General features: G+C 33.7%; 2 protein-coding genes across 8 annotated transcripts; both read left to right on the forward strand.

Moving 5' to 3' along the window:
- Positions 1 to 480: 480 nt before the first annotated feature.
- LOC117928958 (probable glycerol-3-phosphate dehydrogenase [NAD(+)] 1, cytosolic) lies at positions 481 to 7051 on the forward strand. 6 transcript variants are annotated; one of them, XM_034849111.1, is made up of 7 exons: positions 484 to 843; positions 1006 to 1062; positions 1143 to 1882; positions 3080 to 3301; positions 4255 to 4502; positions 6385 to 6524; positions 6635 to 7051. In XM_034849111.1, the coding sequence occupies exons 3-7, from the start codon at positions 1222 to 1224 to the stop codon at positions 6759 to 6761; spliced, it is 1398 nt and encodes a 465-aa protein (XP_034705002.1). In that variant the 5' UTR covers positions 484 to 843; positions 1006 to 1062; positions 1143 to 1221; the 3' UTR covers positions 6762 to 7051. The 6 variants fall into 6 exon arrangements, with proteins under 6 accessions (XP_034705006.1, XP_034705002.1, XP_034705004.1 ...); XM_034849113.1 differs by having other exon boundaries at positions 484 to 682; XM_034849114.1 differs by having other exon boundaries at positions 484 to 678.
- Positions 7052 to 8347: 1296 nt separating this feature from the next.
- LOC117928735 lies at positions 8348 to 12547 on the forward strand. 2 transcript variants are annotated; one of them, XM_034848732.1, is made up of 4 exons: positions 8348 to 8591; positions 10366 to 10674; positions 11662 to 11742; positions 12357 to 12547. In XM_034848732.1, exons 1-3 carry the CDS (start codon positions 8467 to 8469, stop codon positions 11729 to 11731), a joined length of 504 nt encoding a protein of 167 aa, XP_034704623.1. In that variant the 5' UTR covers positions 8348 to 8466; the 3' UTR covers positions 11732 to 11742; positions 12357 to 12547. The 2 variants fall into 2 exon arrangements, with proteins under 2 accessions (XP_034704623.1, XP_034704622.1); XM_034848731.1 differs by lacking the exon at positions 12357 to 12547 and having other exon boundaries at positions 11662 to 11876.
- The last annotated feature ends 922 nt before the right edge of the window (positions 12548 to 13469 follow it).

Consider the following 13469-nt stretch of genomic DNA (forward strand, 5'->3'; position numbering starts at 1 on the left):
AAGGATTATTTTAAAAAATAATTAAATAAATATATGAATAATTAAAAATAAAATAAAAATTTATTTTAAAAAATATTAGAAATATATTAAAAATTTCTCAAATTACTAAATAGACTTTTACTTTATAAAATATTAAAAAATAAATTTTAAAAATAATTACTAAACATAACCTTAATATTGAAAAGGTCGGTATTTTTATATTTAACTGATTTTTTTTTAAAAGTAAATATTAATTTAATTTTTATATTTAGTGTTTGTACTAAATTCATGTTAAAAAAAAAATAATTTTCACCATTATTTAATGATTTTAATAATAATTGTTTTTTAAATAAATCCCATTATTTAATGTAATTTTTAGTAGATGGGACGCGTGGCATCACTGGTGGCAGACAGAAGGCTGCCGCGTCGGCAAATGACAGCCAGCTTTGCAGGGCCCTTCGGTTTTCTCACGATGAAAGCTACGCGGATTTGAATGTTTTTCTCGTGTATATTCCAGTTGTTTCTTTCCTTGCTTAATACACAACCCCAATTTGGGAAACGGGTTCTTTATTCGAAATACCCATCTCCTGTTTCGTCACAATTGCCTGAAATCTCGAAGCTCTTTGGCTGGATTTGAATGAGAAAGGAAGAGGAAAACCGAATCAAATTTGACGTCGCCGCCTTAACTAACCGACAACCGTAGGTTGTTTCGCTTTCTCTTTGGTGGGGTAGATGAACAAATTTCTCTAGAAGATTTCGAAGTTTGTGTTTCCATTGTGTTTGAATAGATAAAAACCCCATTCAGTATGAACCCTTTTGTTCTCTTTCTCTAGAATTTTAGAGAAGAGAATTTTTGAGTTAGTGGTAAGGGATTGCTTTTTGTTTCGGCAAACAACCCATCTAGAAAATTTAGTTCTTTGGGTGTCTGTGTATTCAATTTGTTTTTTTAATCAGTTGTAGTTTGGGTGAATCACCATTTATTAGATCAGGGTATTGATGTTTGATGTATTAAATCTGTTGTTTCAGTGAAGAATTGAGTGGTTTGATCACTGGGGAGCAAAACCATTTAACATTGCGCAGTGGGTTGGTCCTAAATTTTTTATTCATCCTATCCTTCTAACAGAATTGGAGATTTTCGAAGTTTGATTTTGTAAATCCTACAGGAAGGTTTATGAGCATTAGGATTGTACTTCATATTGTTGATCTGTAAGTTGTCGAGGCTGAGTTTTATCGTGAGAGAAGATGGTTGGAACTACGGAAGGAATGGCCAATAGTGTGTACTCAAATGGGTCGGTTCAGAATTCAAATGGTGTTCAAGAAGAAAAGCTTGATGAACTTCGGCGCCTCATTGGAAAAGCCGAGGGTGATCCAATGAGGATTGTGGGAGTTGGGGCTGGTGCTTGGGGCAGTGTGTTTGCAGCTATGTTGCAAGATAGTTATGGTCACCTAAGAGACAAGGTTCAAATTAGGATATGGAGGAGACCTGGAAGATTTGTTGATAGGGCAACTGCTGAGCATTTATTTGAAGTAATCAACTCAAGGGAAGATGTGTTAAGGAGATTGATTAGGCGTTGTGCATATCTGAAGTATGTTGAGGCAAGATTAGGTGATCGAGTTCTTCATGCGGATGAGATTTTGAAGGATGGGTTTTGCTTGAATATGATAGACACCCCACTTTGCCCCATGAAGGTTGTGACCAACTTGCAGGAGGCTGTGTGGGATGCTGATATAGTGATAAATGGTTTGCCATCAACAGAAACTCGTGAGGTCTTTGAGGAGATTAGTAAATATTGGAAAGAAAGAATTACAGTGCCAGTCATCATTTCCTTAGCAAAGGGTATAGAGGCTGAATTGGAGCCAGAACCCCGTATTATAACTCCCACTCAAATGATCAATAGGGCAAGTAAGAATTCCCTCCCCCCACTTCTTTAGAATTATTGGTCTTTTGGTTTTTAATGCTATTATGCCTGGCATAAATTCTTTCTGTATTAATGGCTCTGATTTGTGTAATCTTATTAAGGAGTACCTAGTTCTAACTTCTAACATTGTCTTGCTTTGTATAGAAACAGTTAGACTGCTTCTTGCATTGCGATATTGCTACTTGGCGTGTGTTGAACTTTTGCCTTGGTAATGTTTTTCTTTTTTGGTCCCTCTCATTCCTTCTAAAAAGAACTGTAAATTTAGGACTTGAAAACAGTGTAGGAAGCAAAGCTTATGAATGTTCCATTAATGGATTAAGAAAATGTTTGTTTCCATATTTCTTCCATAATGATACCAGCAGCTTGTACAAATATAATATCCAATGTAATGCAGTTACTGTGAGTTACAATGAATTACTTGGTGGGTTTCTCTTTCAACAAAGGACTGATATTCATATAAATAAATTGTAATCCTTGGCTATTTGATTATGGTGTTTAATAAATAATTACTACTATTTCATTTTCACCATAGTATAGATTAGACCTATTGTGTTCATCATGTGTACTTTTGTGCACCTTTGTCTATTAAGAAAAGGGTATAGATTACAAGTGATCTTGTAGAATCTTATTGTATAGACTTTAGAATAGACACTTGTTAGTTACTTGGTAGCTTTTTCTCTCGTGAATTCTAATGCTTTTGGTGTAAAAATCTTATTCATGTGGATTTAATTGCCATGGTGAATGAACTGCAGTTTACTTAAAATTATATTTTGTTTTTGAAATTTTCTTGAAAGAAGCCTATTATATTGACACTCAGCATGATCAACACGGCAACTATTACTGGTCTGAGTTGACATGGGGCCTTATTTATCACATTCACAGCCGGGGCTTCAAATGCTTTTGGAGTCAGAAGTGATAATGTGACCATGGTTTTAGTTTGAATGCTAAAATCAATAAGCTATTGGCAAAGATGATTGAAAGTAGCATATCAGCACATGTTTCCTCGATAATTATTGAGCTTTGCATGCAATGTTGGCTGTTCTCATGACTTGTTCCACTCCCAACCAGCTGGGTTCACAGTTCACCACATTCTCTGTAGTTTTTATTTGTCCTAATTGATGCCACCTTTTTTATTTTACTTTCTCCACTTCTTTGCCTCATTATTATATTGTGCTTTGCAGCTGGAGTTCCCATGGAGAATATTCTCTATCTTGGTGGACCGAATATTGCCTCAGAAATTTACAACAAGGAATACGCTAATGCTCGCATATGTGGAGCTGAAAAATGGAGGAAACCACTAGCAAAGTTTTTAAGACAGCCTCATTTTATAGTGTGGGATAATGGTGACCTTATAACCCATGAAGTTATGGGTGGTTTAAAGAATGCCTATGCCATTGGAGCTGGTAAGACAGTTTCCCTATAGTGAATTAGGACTTGGGCATTAAATAACACACAGTGATATATTTTTGTACGATATGATAAATCCCTTTATATATATACGTGTGTGTGTGTGTGTTTCTTAATGTTTGCAATGTGAAACATCTCATGGTTGTGCTATGGGCTTGATGCTTATTCTCTGGTTGCACTTCACATAGGCTATGTTTAGAGTTAAAGTTGAGTGCACTATGAGTGAATTATTGCAAATACAAAAATTGGAAAAGATTTGAACAGTTCTGGTTAATGATTGAGACTGATCAACACATAATGGCTTGTTTATCACAGTTATGTCTGTTTCCAAATCACTTGTTTGTTTAGAAGTTGTAAAATTCCCTAATTTCTGAGGTAAATATTGGACTTGATTGCATCCTTTATTTTCCATGACATGCTGATATAGAAGTTGATGTTGTTTTCTTATATGAAGAAGGGGTTGAGTTCATGTCAACTTCTAAAAGTGTGAACACAGAACACAGAACACAGCTATTTATATATGTTTCTGAATTTGTTAGATTTCATAGTATATTCATTTTTTTTGGTTGTATGGAAGGACTGTTGACAGAATAAATATATTATGTTCAATATGATAAATTCAAATGATGCTCGCAAATAGCTATGTTTTAAGTGAGGCAAGGAAATAATGAACAACTTTAGAATAAGGTTCAATGAGTCAAATATGCTTACTCCTGATGCATTCTTAAGTATGGGCAAACTCTATTGTTATTCTGGATCTGTTAGTTGGAAGGTTATGACATTATTCTTGTGGCCTTCTATTGCTGGTATATGCTATTTGTTGATTAATTGATCGTATGCTTGGTCATTGCATTCTTGTGTGATCCTGTTCTAATTTATATTTCATTTTGAAGAATATTGAGTTTCTGGGTTGGAATTTGTAAGTTCTTACTTTGAATTTGCATAACAGGAATGGTAGCAGCTCTAACCAATGAGAGTGCCACCAGCAAATCGGTGTACTTTGCGCATTGTACATCAGAGATGATTTTTATTACCCATCTTTTATCAGAAGATCCTGAGAAGCTCTCAGGGCCTTTGTTGGCTGACACATATGTAACCTTGTTGAAAGGTCGTAATGCATGGTATGGCCAAAAGTTAGCTGAAGGGGAACTGAGTCTTGAAATGGGTGATAGCATCAAGGGCAAGGGGATGATTCAGGTATGTATCTTTGAGTTAGAAAAGTAGTGACTGTTAAGCAAATAAGTACATTCCCAGTGAGCCTGATATGTTGTGAGTGTTTTCTATAAAAATAGAAAGTCAAAAAGGTACTTCTTTAGCTATCTAATTAATCCACTTATGATATGTGCTCGATATGGTGTAGGCTTCTGCCTGCCCGATCATCTCTTTGAAATCTAGATATCTAACTGCAGAAGGAGCTTTCATTAAGACACAATGTAAGATGCAGTTCTTTGATCTTACATTTACCAAGGTGTGCTGTAGAATCATCTTCTAGGAAGGGATTTCCAACTGCCACTCTGAGATTTGCTAGTCTATTTTAGATACCTTAATTGAGTTTGAAACATTAAGGTGAAGGTGAATATATATAGAATAACTAGAAATAAACCAATGCTATTATGTCCAGTTTGAACTTCTAATGTGGACACCTGCCTGGATGATTTGATATAGGAAATCATGAAGTAACAAAGAGAGGCAAAAGAACATAGGAGAGGAAAGGCTTGCAGCATCCTCCAGGTCTCTCAATGGTAAGGATAAAATAGAGAGAGATAAGAGAAGAGACAGCTAGAGAGAGTAAAAGCTCTTTGATATAGATTTTGACCAAAATTTGTCACCACCCTGACGAGCATAGTTTTAGCCTTGGCATAGTTTGTCTTCTAATTCTAGACACACCAAAAGAACCTGACTTAACACCTATAGTTGGTAGACCTGAAACTCACAATAAAGTACCTAGAATGCCTTCTAAAACTAGATTCTAATTAAATTCCACTGAAGTTAAAATACCTCCTAATGAAAATTTCTGATGCTACTTCTATCATTCTTTCCACATCATAATTTGGAGTACATGTGAAAGTGGGTTTCAGTAATAAAACACTGCCACATCAACCTTAGACAAAAGGAATTACTACTTTGCTTTTGAGAGAACTACCTCAATACTTGAATCACTTAGAATTATTGAACTGGAATGCCAAATAGCAGCTTAGTTAATATCTCTGATGTATGAGCTAATATGTGGCTTCAAGTAGAATTAAATTCTTACTGAAGTTGTGTTGCTACCATGCCCCTGGTTTAGGTCATTGATCAACATTTTGTTGCTTTTGTTATCCTACTTGAGACAGCAATCATATCTTGTATGATTCAAGTCTATTTGGTTTAATCTGGGATGACAGAAGTTTCATTGCTGCCAGCAACAGGTGAAAAATAAAAAAAAATCCTGATTTTGGTTGGGGTTGCTGGTAACCAGTGATCATTTCCCTGTGGGTGCCTCGCAGATTATGACCCATGGTTGATTCCATTACTCTGTTGAATTTTCTTGGGTATATCAGATTGAAGTCAAGTGAGATATTATTAATGTACTTGCTAGCTTGATGAGTGAAGGATCTCGGTTCTGAGTCAGACTCTATAGTTGATTCCACCAGTAAATCGGGATGGGAAAAGTATTCCTTGAAACATTGATTTGGATATATCCTTACCATGACTTCCCAACTCAGACTCCATTATCAAATCCAGTCGTAAATTGGGATGGGAAAAGTATTCCTTGAAACATTGATTTGGATATACCCGTAGCATGACTTCCCAACTCAGACTCCATTATCAAATCCAGTCGTAAATTGGGATGGGAAAAGTATTCCTTGAAACATTGATTTGGATATATCCGTACCATGACTTCCCAACTCAGAGTCCATTATCAAATCCAGTCATAAATTGGGATGGGAAAAGTATTCAAGAAACTTGGATTACCATGCAATTATAATGCAGGCTTCTCTTTGTAGATTTTTTTTTTTTTTGGTTGATTTTTCTCCCATGTCTGTTCATTTCTTTTCTTGCTTCTATAAAAAATGCCAACACTGTTTTTCATTTGCAGGGAATCTCTGCTGTGAAAGCATTTTATGAGCTGTTAAGTCAATCTTGCTTGAGTATCCTACACTCCGAAGAAAACAAGCCTGTTGCTCCAGTTGAGCTTTGCCCTATCTTGAAGACCTTGTATAACATATTAATAGCAAGGTATTTGAGTTCCTCCCCCACATTTTTGTGAATATACAAGAGCTTGATTCACCCTTTCACACTAAGGGATAATTACAGTCTAAATGCTTACAATCTATCCAAATTTTCAGGGAGGCTTCATCACAGGCCATTCTTCAAGCACTAAGGGATCAGACCATGAATGATCCACGAGATCGGATTGCAATGGCACAAACCCATGCTTTTTATAGACCATCACTTCTTGGTCAGCAGCCGTGATAGCAGACACGCCCCCATCAACTTACTAATTCTCGCTGCGTGACCATTTAGGTAGATCATATAGAGAAGGTCCCGAAGTTTTGTATGGCATCATTGTAGAGAGGAGTTAAATCATGAGGACAGGGTCCTATGATGAGTTTTGCATGAGATTTCTGTGTTTGACTTTGATTCCTTCAATTGTTAGTTGTGGTTTTATGTCACAGAATGGAAATGCTTGCATGATGTTTGATGGCTTCACTATTACCACCAACAAAATTGGTAATAAGAAGAGAAGGTTGTGCTTGTGTGTATCCCTTTATTTCCAATGGGTTATCTACCAAGACTCCACTGTATCTAGATGCAGCAGAACCCTAACTTAAACCCTTTTATCACTGGCCCCTCTAGATCAGGAAAACAGAGTGTTGGGAACCTGATTCTAAACCATTGAAAGATTTTCTGATCCTCCTTGCTCAAATTGTTCAAATATGCAAAAAGAGTCACTTCCCACTTTCATTTACTTCTATTTCTTCCTAAGAAACTGGCTTTCTATCGAACAAAATGTCTCTAATTAATTAGTTAGGAAGGGCCAAAGAAATAAACCCAAAAAGGAGAGAACACTAGAGATAAGCCATTGTTAACTACTTCTAAGTTGATCAATCATTAGAGTCTCATCTAAAGCGACTCTCAAACAAAATAGCTTATTTTAGAGAAGTTGCAAGTTTTTTTAAGTTGAATACTTTTTACTTAAAAATAAAAGGATTAATAGATTAAAAGAAGTGGAAAGATCCTAAAGTTGTAATACATTTTTTTTAAGTAACCTACTTTTGACATAAATACCCTTTATCATTTGATTATTTATGTGTTTTCTTTTTTAAAAAAATATGGTTTTTACAAGAAAAAAAAAAGGATATTCTTGCCTTAAATGGGTATTTTTTAAGTTAAAAAAAATTCAAAATCTTAATTATCAATTATGGTTTTATGATGTGGATGTTTATGTGATAGAGATGCATTACATTGACTATTATTTTGGAAATCATATTATTTTCGATCAAAACTCAAGACATCATTTTTTTTCCCTAGATTAGAGGGCACCTCTAAAAAATACAAAAAATAAGAAGGTTCTCAATTTTCCCTCAGGGACAACTTTTTAAAAAAGTTGAAATCATCCTTATTTTGTAAAACTAACCTTTCATATTTTTTAATATAAAAAATACCCATTTTACATAAAAATGTCCTCATTTTAATTGTAAATATATATATATAATATTAAAAAATATTTATGTCAAAAATGGGTAATTCTCCGAGTTAAAAAAGAACGAGGGAGGTTAATTTTATAAATTTGGATCATTTTCATCCCATTTAATCTAGGGATAACATATGAATGAAATCTTTCCTACTTTGGAAAACTAATTTATCATATTTTTTCAATTAAAAAATGTTTATTTTTGATAAAAATGTCCCTATTTTTTTTTTGCAAAAACAACCCTTCTTTTAAAATACATGTAAGTAATGAAAATATTGAAGGGTATTTATGTTAAAAATTGTTAGTCTTCCGGTTCAAACACGGGGAAGATTAGTTTTAGAGAATCGGGATGTTTTCATTATTTTTAATCGATTAATCCTTTTCCTCGTTACTTTCCTCTCTCAGAGACAAACAGGAGACAGAAACGGAAGGGAAACAGTGAGTGCGGGCGAGAGGGCTCCGGAGAAAAAAGGCTATAGAGAGATGTCTCTGGTAGACTATGCTTCCTCTTCAGACGAAGACGAAGAGGCTGAGCCCATACAAGAACAACAACTCCATTCCCAAGTTCCTCTAGCTCCAAATCCCGATCCTCCACTTCCTCAAACCCAGTAAATTTTTTCTCCAATTTTTATTTCTATTTGCTTTATATTTCCAAGTTCAGTATTCGGTTTCTTTTATTTTGCCCTTAAGGTTTCGTACTTGTTCGCTTAACGCAATTAACCTCTGTTTGGTTGCCGAGAAAGTTAAAGGGCAAAACAGAAATTCAAGTTTTGTGTCTTTAAATTTTGCATCATTTGAACCCGAGAACACAATAATTTCCCACATGACTATTTGGGTGTTCATTTTTTTTTTTTTTTTTTTTTTTTTGTGTTTTCTATTTTCTAGAAAGTATTTTAGGATTTATTTTCTTCCCTTTTCCTTGGCTTTCTAGGGAACGAAACTGATTCAGGATGTTACTATAGTAATTTTTTTCTTCCACCTTTGTTGATTCTAAACATTCCCACCAATTTTCTCATTATTGTATTCTTCTGAAGTTTTGGTGTGGTCTATTATGATGAATAATCCATTAGAGAGACAGAATTTGGAGCATAAAATTAAGGTTTGCAAGCAAATTTTTCAATAGTTGGTAGAAACATAATGGCACTTAAACTGTAAATTTCATGTCTACATCCGGGCATCTTTGTAGATGTTAACAATCATAAATGAATTAGATACTTGTGACATATTTTTTTTGAAATCTAATAACTAGGTAGAAGAATGTCGATTGCATTTGTAGAACCAGGCCACCAATATATCATTGAAAGATTGGCTATAGAGAACTGCCTTCTGGCCAACACTGTATGGAGTTCTCAATTCTACTTCTTCCAAATACCCCAGGCCAAGTAGAGAGGGATAATACACCATTCTTTTCTCTTGCTTTTCATGATAGAATTTCCATGCCAAATAAGTTCTTTTCAAAGATATTTGTCTTATTGGTCACTGGGGTCAGTAACATTCACTATTGTATGTCACACTGCTTGAACATCATATTATGAACAGGTGGGCATCAGTCATCACAACTATTAGTGGTTTGATTTGGCCTCATAGCAATAGAGGTTTAAAATTCTTGAGCATAACATTAGGAACATGGCATGGAAACTTCTGGTAGGTGACTCCTGAAGAGTGGATTTGATTCCAAGAGGGTCTATGATTCAAGTCTGCATAGCTATAATAAGCAGTTGATTTTCGTATGGCACTTCTTTAATCTATTTCTCTTGCTAATATATTCTCTATCAGTATAGAACTGTGTCTCTCTATAAGTATAAAAAAAAATTAATCTGAAATCTAAAACTATGAGAGAAAATCACAAAGAAAAGTGTCATTTTTTTCCTTCATTTCTTTTTGAAGTTGAGACAGATTTAGACAACCACCCTTTCCTTTCTTTTGTTTTCTTTTACAAAGGGGGATGGACTTTAACATTATGTTTGAGAGCAACTAATGTGTTAATCATTAGTTACAGAATATTACTTGCCACCTGTTTTTGAACATTTCTGAATTAGGACTTTACTGGATATGCTTAATAGAGGACTTTGGTAAAGGTTCTATTTAATTTTATTTTGTTTTGGTAGGCACTGGTAGATATTTATTAATTTGTTCTCCTTCAATAATGCCATGGGGTAGTATTGGTTGTTGCAATCAATTTTTATATCATCTTGTTTTTCACCTATCTAACTAGCATCTTGGAGAGCCAATAATTTCATGGTCCTTCGATACCTTCCTTGGATAATTGGATTTGTAAGTCATTTATAGAAAAGATAGAGATCTTTCTTCTGTTTTGGCATTTAGCTTCTTGGTTTTTTATTGATTAATTATGGTTTCCTTTATATTTGTTTACATGGGCAGATCATCAGCGTCAGCATCAGATCAACAGCCAGAAATTGCTTCCAGTTCATCAGTGCCTTCTATTGAAAAACTTCCTGATGCCTCGTTCCTATTGAATTCACCTGCTATCTCATCCCATCTACTTAGTGGCTATGATCACTCTTCTCGAGTTGCAGCTGCTATGGCTGAAAGTGCTTCACGCAAGAGAGAAGCAAAGGGATTTTCTTCCTCTCTTCCCCGCAGTAAAGTTCCTAAAGGAACCTTGCCTCATTCAAGAAATGTTCCAGATACTGTGGGGGGTCTGCTAGTACCACCTCAGCTTAAGGGAAAGTAAGTTCATAATTTGCGGACATTTTCTTCATTGTTGTTGAAACTACATTATGCATGTATTATGGGTTTGTCATGCATACTTGTGTGTAATTTCTCTTGAATCCAGGTTCATTTAGCTTGGACAAAAATTGATTGATCAATAACAAAATTTTGTGAGAAAGGCAAAACCTATTTTTTCTTTTTCAGACCTCCTCTCTGTTTGTTTAACTTCGTCCGTTTCTAGTTTCTGTTCTATAATTTTCTGCTTTATAAATGGAATAAATATTTAGTTTTCTATAATGGAAAAAAAAAATTGATGACGTATATTCAATTCTCTATTAGTTATAGCTTATTATTATTGTTATCATTTTATTTATATTTTTATTTTATAATTTGCTTGCCTTTAGAACATCCAATGGTGCAAATACTTGATCAATTTATAGGACTAACAAAGATTACTGCTTCATCTAGACCATGACACTAGTAAAATTTTGGTATGCAGTCCATTCGGATAGAACTATTCCCGTCACTTCACTTTCAACTGTTTCATTGCTGGACTGCATTTGCCTTTTTAATGAATGAGCATGTGGGGTTAGATTGAATGTATTTCTTTGTTCACTGAAGCAATAAGATTTCCTTTATATTGGCATTATCATTAGTGTATGGTAGGAGATGGGACTAGAGATGTTCTGTAGTTTTCATATAATATAAAGTTGTCAATGGAATGTAGAGTTACAGGAATGTTGCAATTGAGGAGAAACCTTTGTGTATCTACAAGTACCTGTTTTTCTAATTGGGATGGTGGTAATAATGAATACATCTGTTGTAGGTGAATATGCCTTTTCCTTTTCTTGTTTTATGCTCCATGTGGATCGGTTCATTTTGCAGCATTTAATCACGTTTGACTTGAAAATGAAACTTCCTATTCTGAAATGCTTTTTCAGTTGTGGAGTTGCATTTTGCATAGAATTAAATGTTTTGCTAATGATTTTGAGTTGGGTTTGGCAGGAGCAATGTTGTCACAGAAGATCTGAGCAAGCTCTTTGTGAAAAAGCCTGTTGGCTCCTCATCTCAGTAGCAGTTCTTCATGTCAGTAATAGTTCTTTTTGTTTTCTTTTATATGTTTTTGTTGTAGTTTCAGATGGCAGTCTGCAAATGCATAAACCTCTGGCAGATTTAGTTGAAATTTAAAGAACTAACATGCTTTAAAATTCACTCCTTCACAATCTTGAATCTGTCATGGCAGTTTTTAGGTTGCACTTATTGGGCTCTTGTAGAAAAAGCAGAAAAAAAAAAAAGATTTAAAGTTAATAATTTTTTTTTTCACATGTTACTTCGAACTCATAATCAAACATGAGAAAATTATTTTCTTTTTAACTTTTTTTTTCTTTCCTTAATACTTTTTAGGAACCGAACATAATCATAGTGTTTTGTTTTGTTTTTTGTTTTTGGTTTTTTTGTCAAGGGAATTTAATCCACTTATTATTTTTTTAAAATATTAAATTTTGTATATAAAATTACTGAAATATCTTCTTCAATTTCTCAACACTTGCCTTTCTTAAATCCTAACCCCACTTCTTCTCATTATTCTTCTTTTTCTTCCTTTTCTTGGTTCTTTCCTTTATATTCCCTTTCAATTTTTTATTTTTTTTTTCTCATGTTTTTTTACATTGACATGAAACCACTGGCAACCTGGTTAAAAGGGTTTGAGGAAGATGGCGGAAGGAAAGAGAAGGAGATGAAGGCTAAGAAAGGGAAATGGATGTGTTTAATATTACTCTTTTTTTTTTTTAATCATAAATTAATAAAATTGTGAAAATATCCTTGTCTTCTCCCTCTCACCCAAGACTCTCAACAACTATAAAGATTGGTTTGATTTGGTTATGAAAATCAACTTGTTTGGTTTAGTTTAGTGACTTATATTTATTATGATTTATAATTACTTGAATAATTATATTTCTTGTGATTTGTAATACCTTGTGACCCATATTAATTTTGAATGTAGGCAAACTTTAAATGTATTATGGGCTTGGGCTTCAAACCCAAATGAGTTTTTAAACAACGTTTGGGCTTAACACCCAAATTAGTTTAGGTCCAACTAATTCATCTGAATGGAACTAAACTGACCTAAACAAGCTTGGCCTATGAGAAATTCATACAACACTAGGAGATTGGGTCATGTCTGGTAATTGTTGTTGAAAAACAATTTTTGAGAATAGTTTTTGAGAACCGTTTTTGAAAATTGTTTAATATTTTATAGAACAGAAGTTATTTAACTTTTTTTTAAATTTTAAAATATGTTTTAAGAATAATTTTTATGTTTAATACTTTATTTTTAATCATTTTATATTTGTATAATTATTTTTTAAAACAAATATAAAAAAACTAGTAAAAACAATTAAAAGATATTATTTAAAAACATTTTATTTCCCGTTTTTAAGAACAAAAAGTGAAATGTATATTTTTTTTTTTTTGAATAATAGAAAACAATCCTTGAAAATAATTACAATTAAGGTCTTAGTTTTGTGTCTTTTATTTATGGTAGAAAAACCCCTCCCGAGTGCCTCGCCGCGAAGCACACCTTATGCCTTTTTAAGGGGCATTTTAAGTGCTTTTTTAACATGCCTTTTAAATTAAGATAACAAAATTTTAGATCCTACTAGAAGCACACTACTAAAACGGAATTGGTGGGTCAGTGGATCAAATTTACAATAAAATATTACAAACAAGGCATTAACTCACTGGGTTGAGTTGTGGAGTGAGTTTACAAAAGAATATTAGGACCTATTTAGTTGTTGTTTTTGAAAACTGTTCTG

The sequence above is a fragment of the Vitis riparia genome, chromosome 13 (genome assembly GCF_004353265.1).
Source record: "Vitis riparia cultivar Riparia Gloire de Montpellier isolate 1030 chromosome 13, EGFV_Vit.rip_1.0, whole genome shotgun sequence".
In the NCBI taxonomy this organism is placed as follows: domain Eukaryota; kingdom Viridiplantae; phylum Streptophyta; class Magnoliopsida; order Vitales; family Vitaceae; genus Vitis; species Vitis riparia.

Bases quoted from the DNA above. Each gene is read 5' to 3' on its own strand.
- LOC117928958 (XM_034849111.1), top strand. From the start codon at position 1,222: ATGGTTGGAACTACGGAAGGAATGGCCAATAGTGTGTACTCAAATGGG. The intron at 3,302-4,254 runs GTAAGACAGTTT...TTTGCATAACAG, and splicing joins TGCCTATGCCATTGGAGCTG to GAATGGTAGCAGCTCTAACC. The intron at 4,503-6,384 runs GTATGTATCTTT...TTTCATTTGCAG, and splicing joins AGGGCAAGGGGATGATTCAG to GGAATCTCTGCTGTGAAAGC.
- LOC117928735 (XM_034848732.1), top strand. From the start codon at position 8,467: ATGTCTCTGGTAGACTATGCTTCCTCTTCAGACGAAGACGAAGAGGCT. The intron at 8,592-10,365 runs GTAAATTTTTTC...TTACATGGGCAG, and splicing joins CCTCCACTTCCTCAAACCCA to ATCATCAGCGTCAGCATCAG. The intron at 10,675-11,661 runs GTAAGTTCATAA...TGGGTTTGGCAG, and splicing joins CCACCTCAGCTTAAGGGAAA to GAGCAATGTTGTCACAGAAG.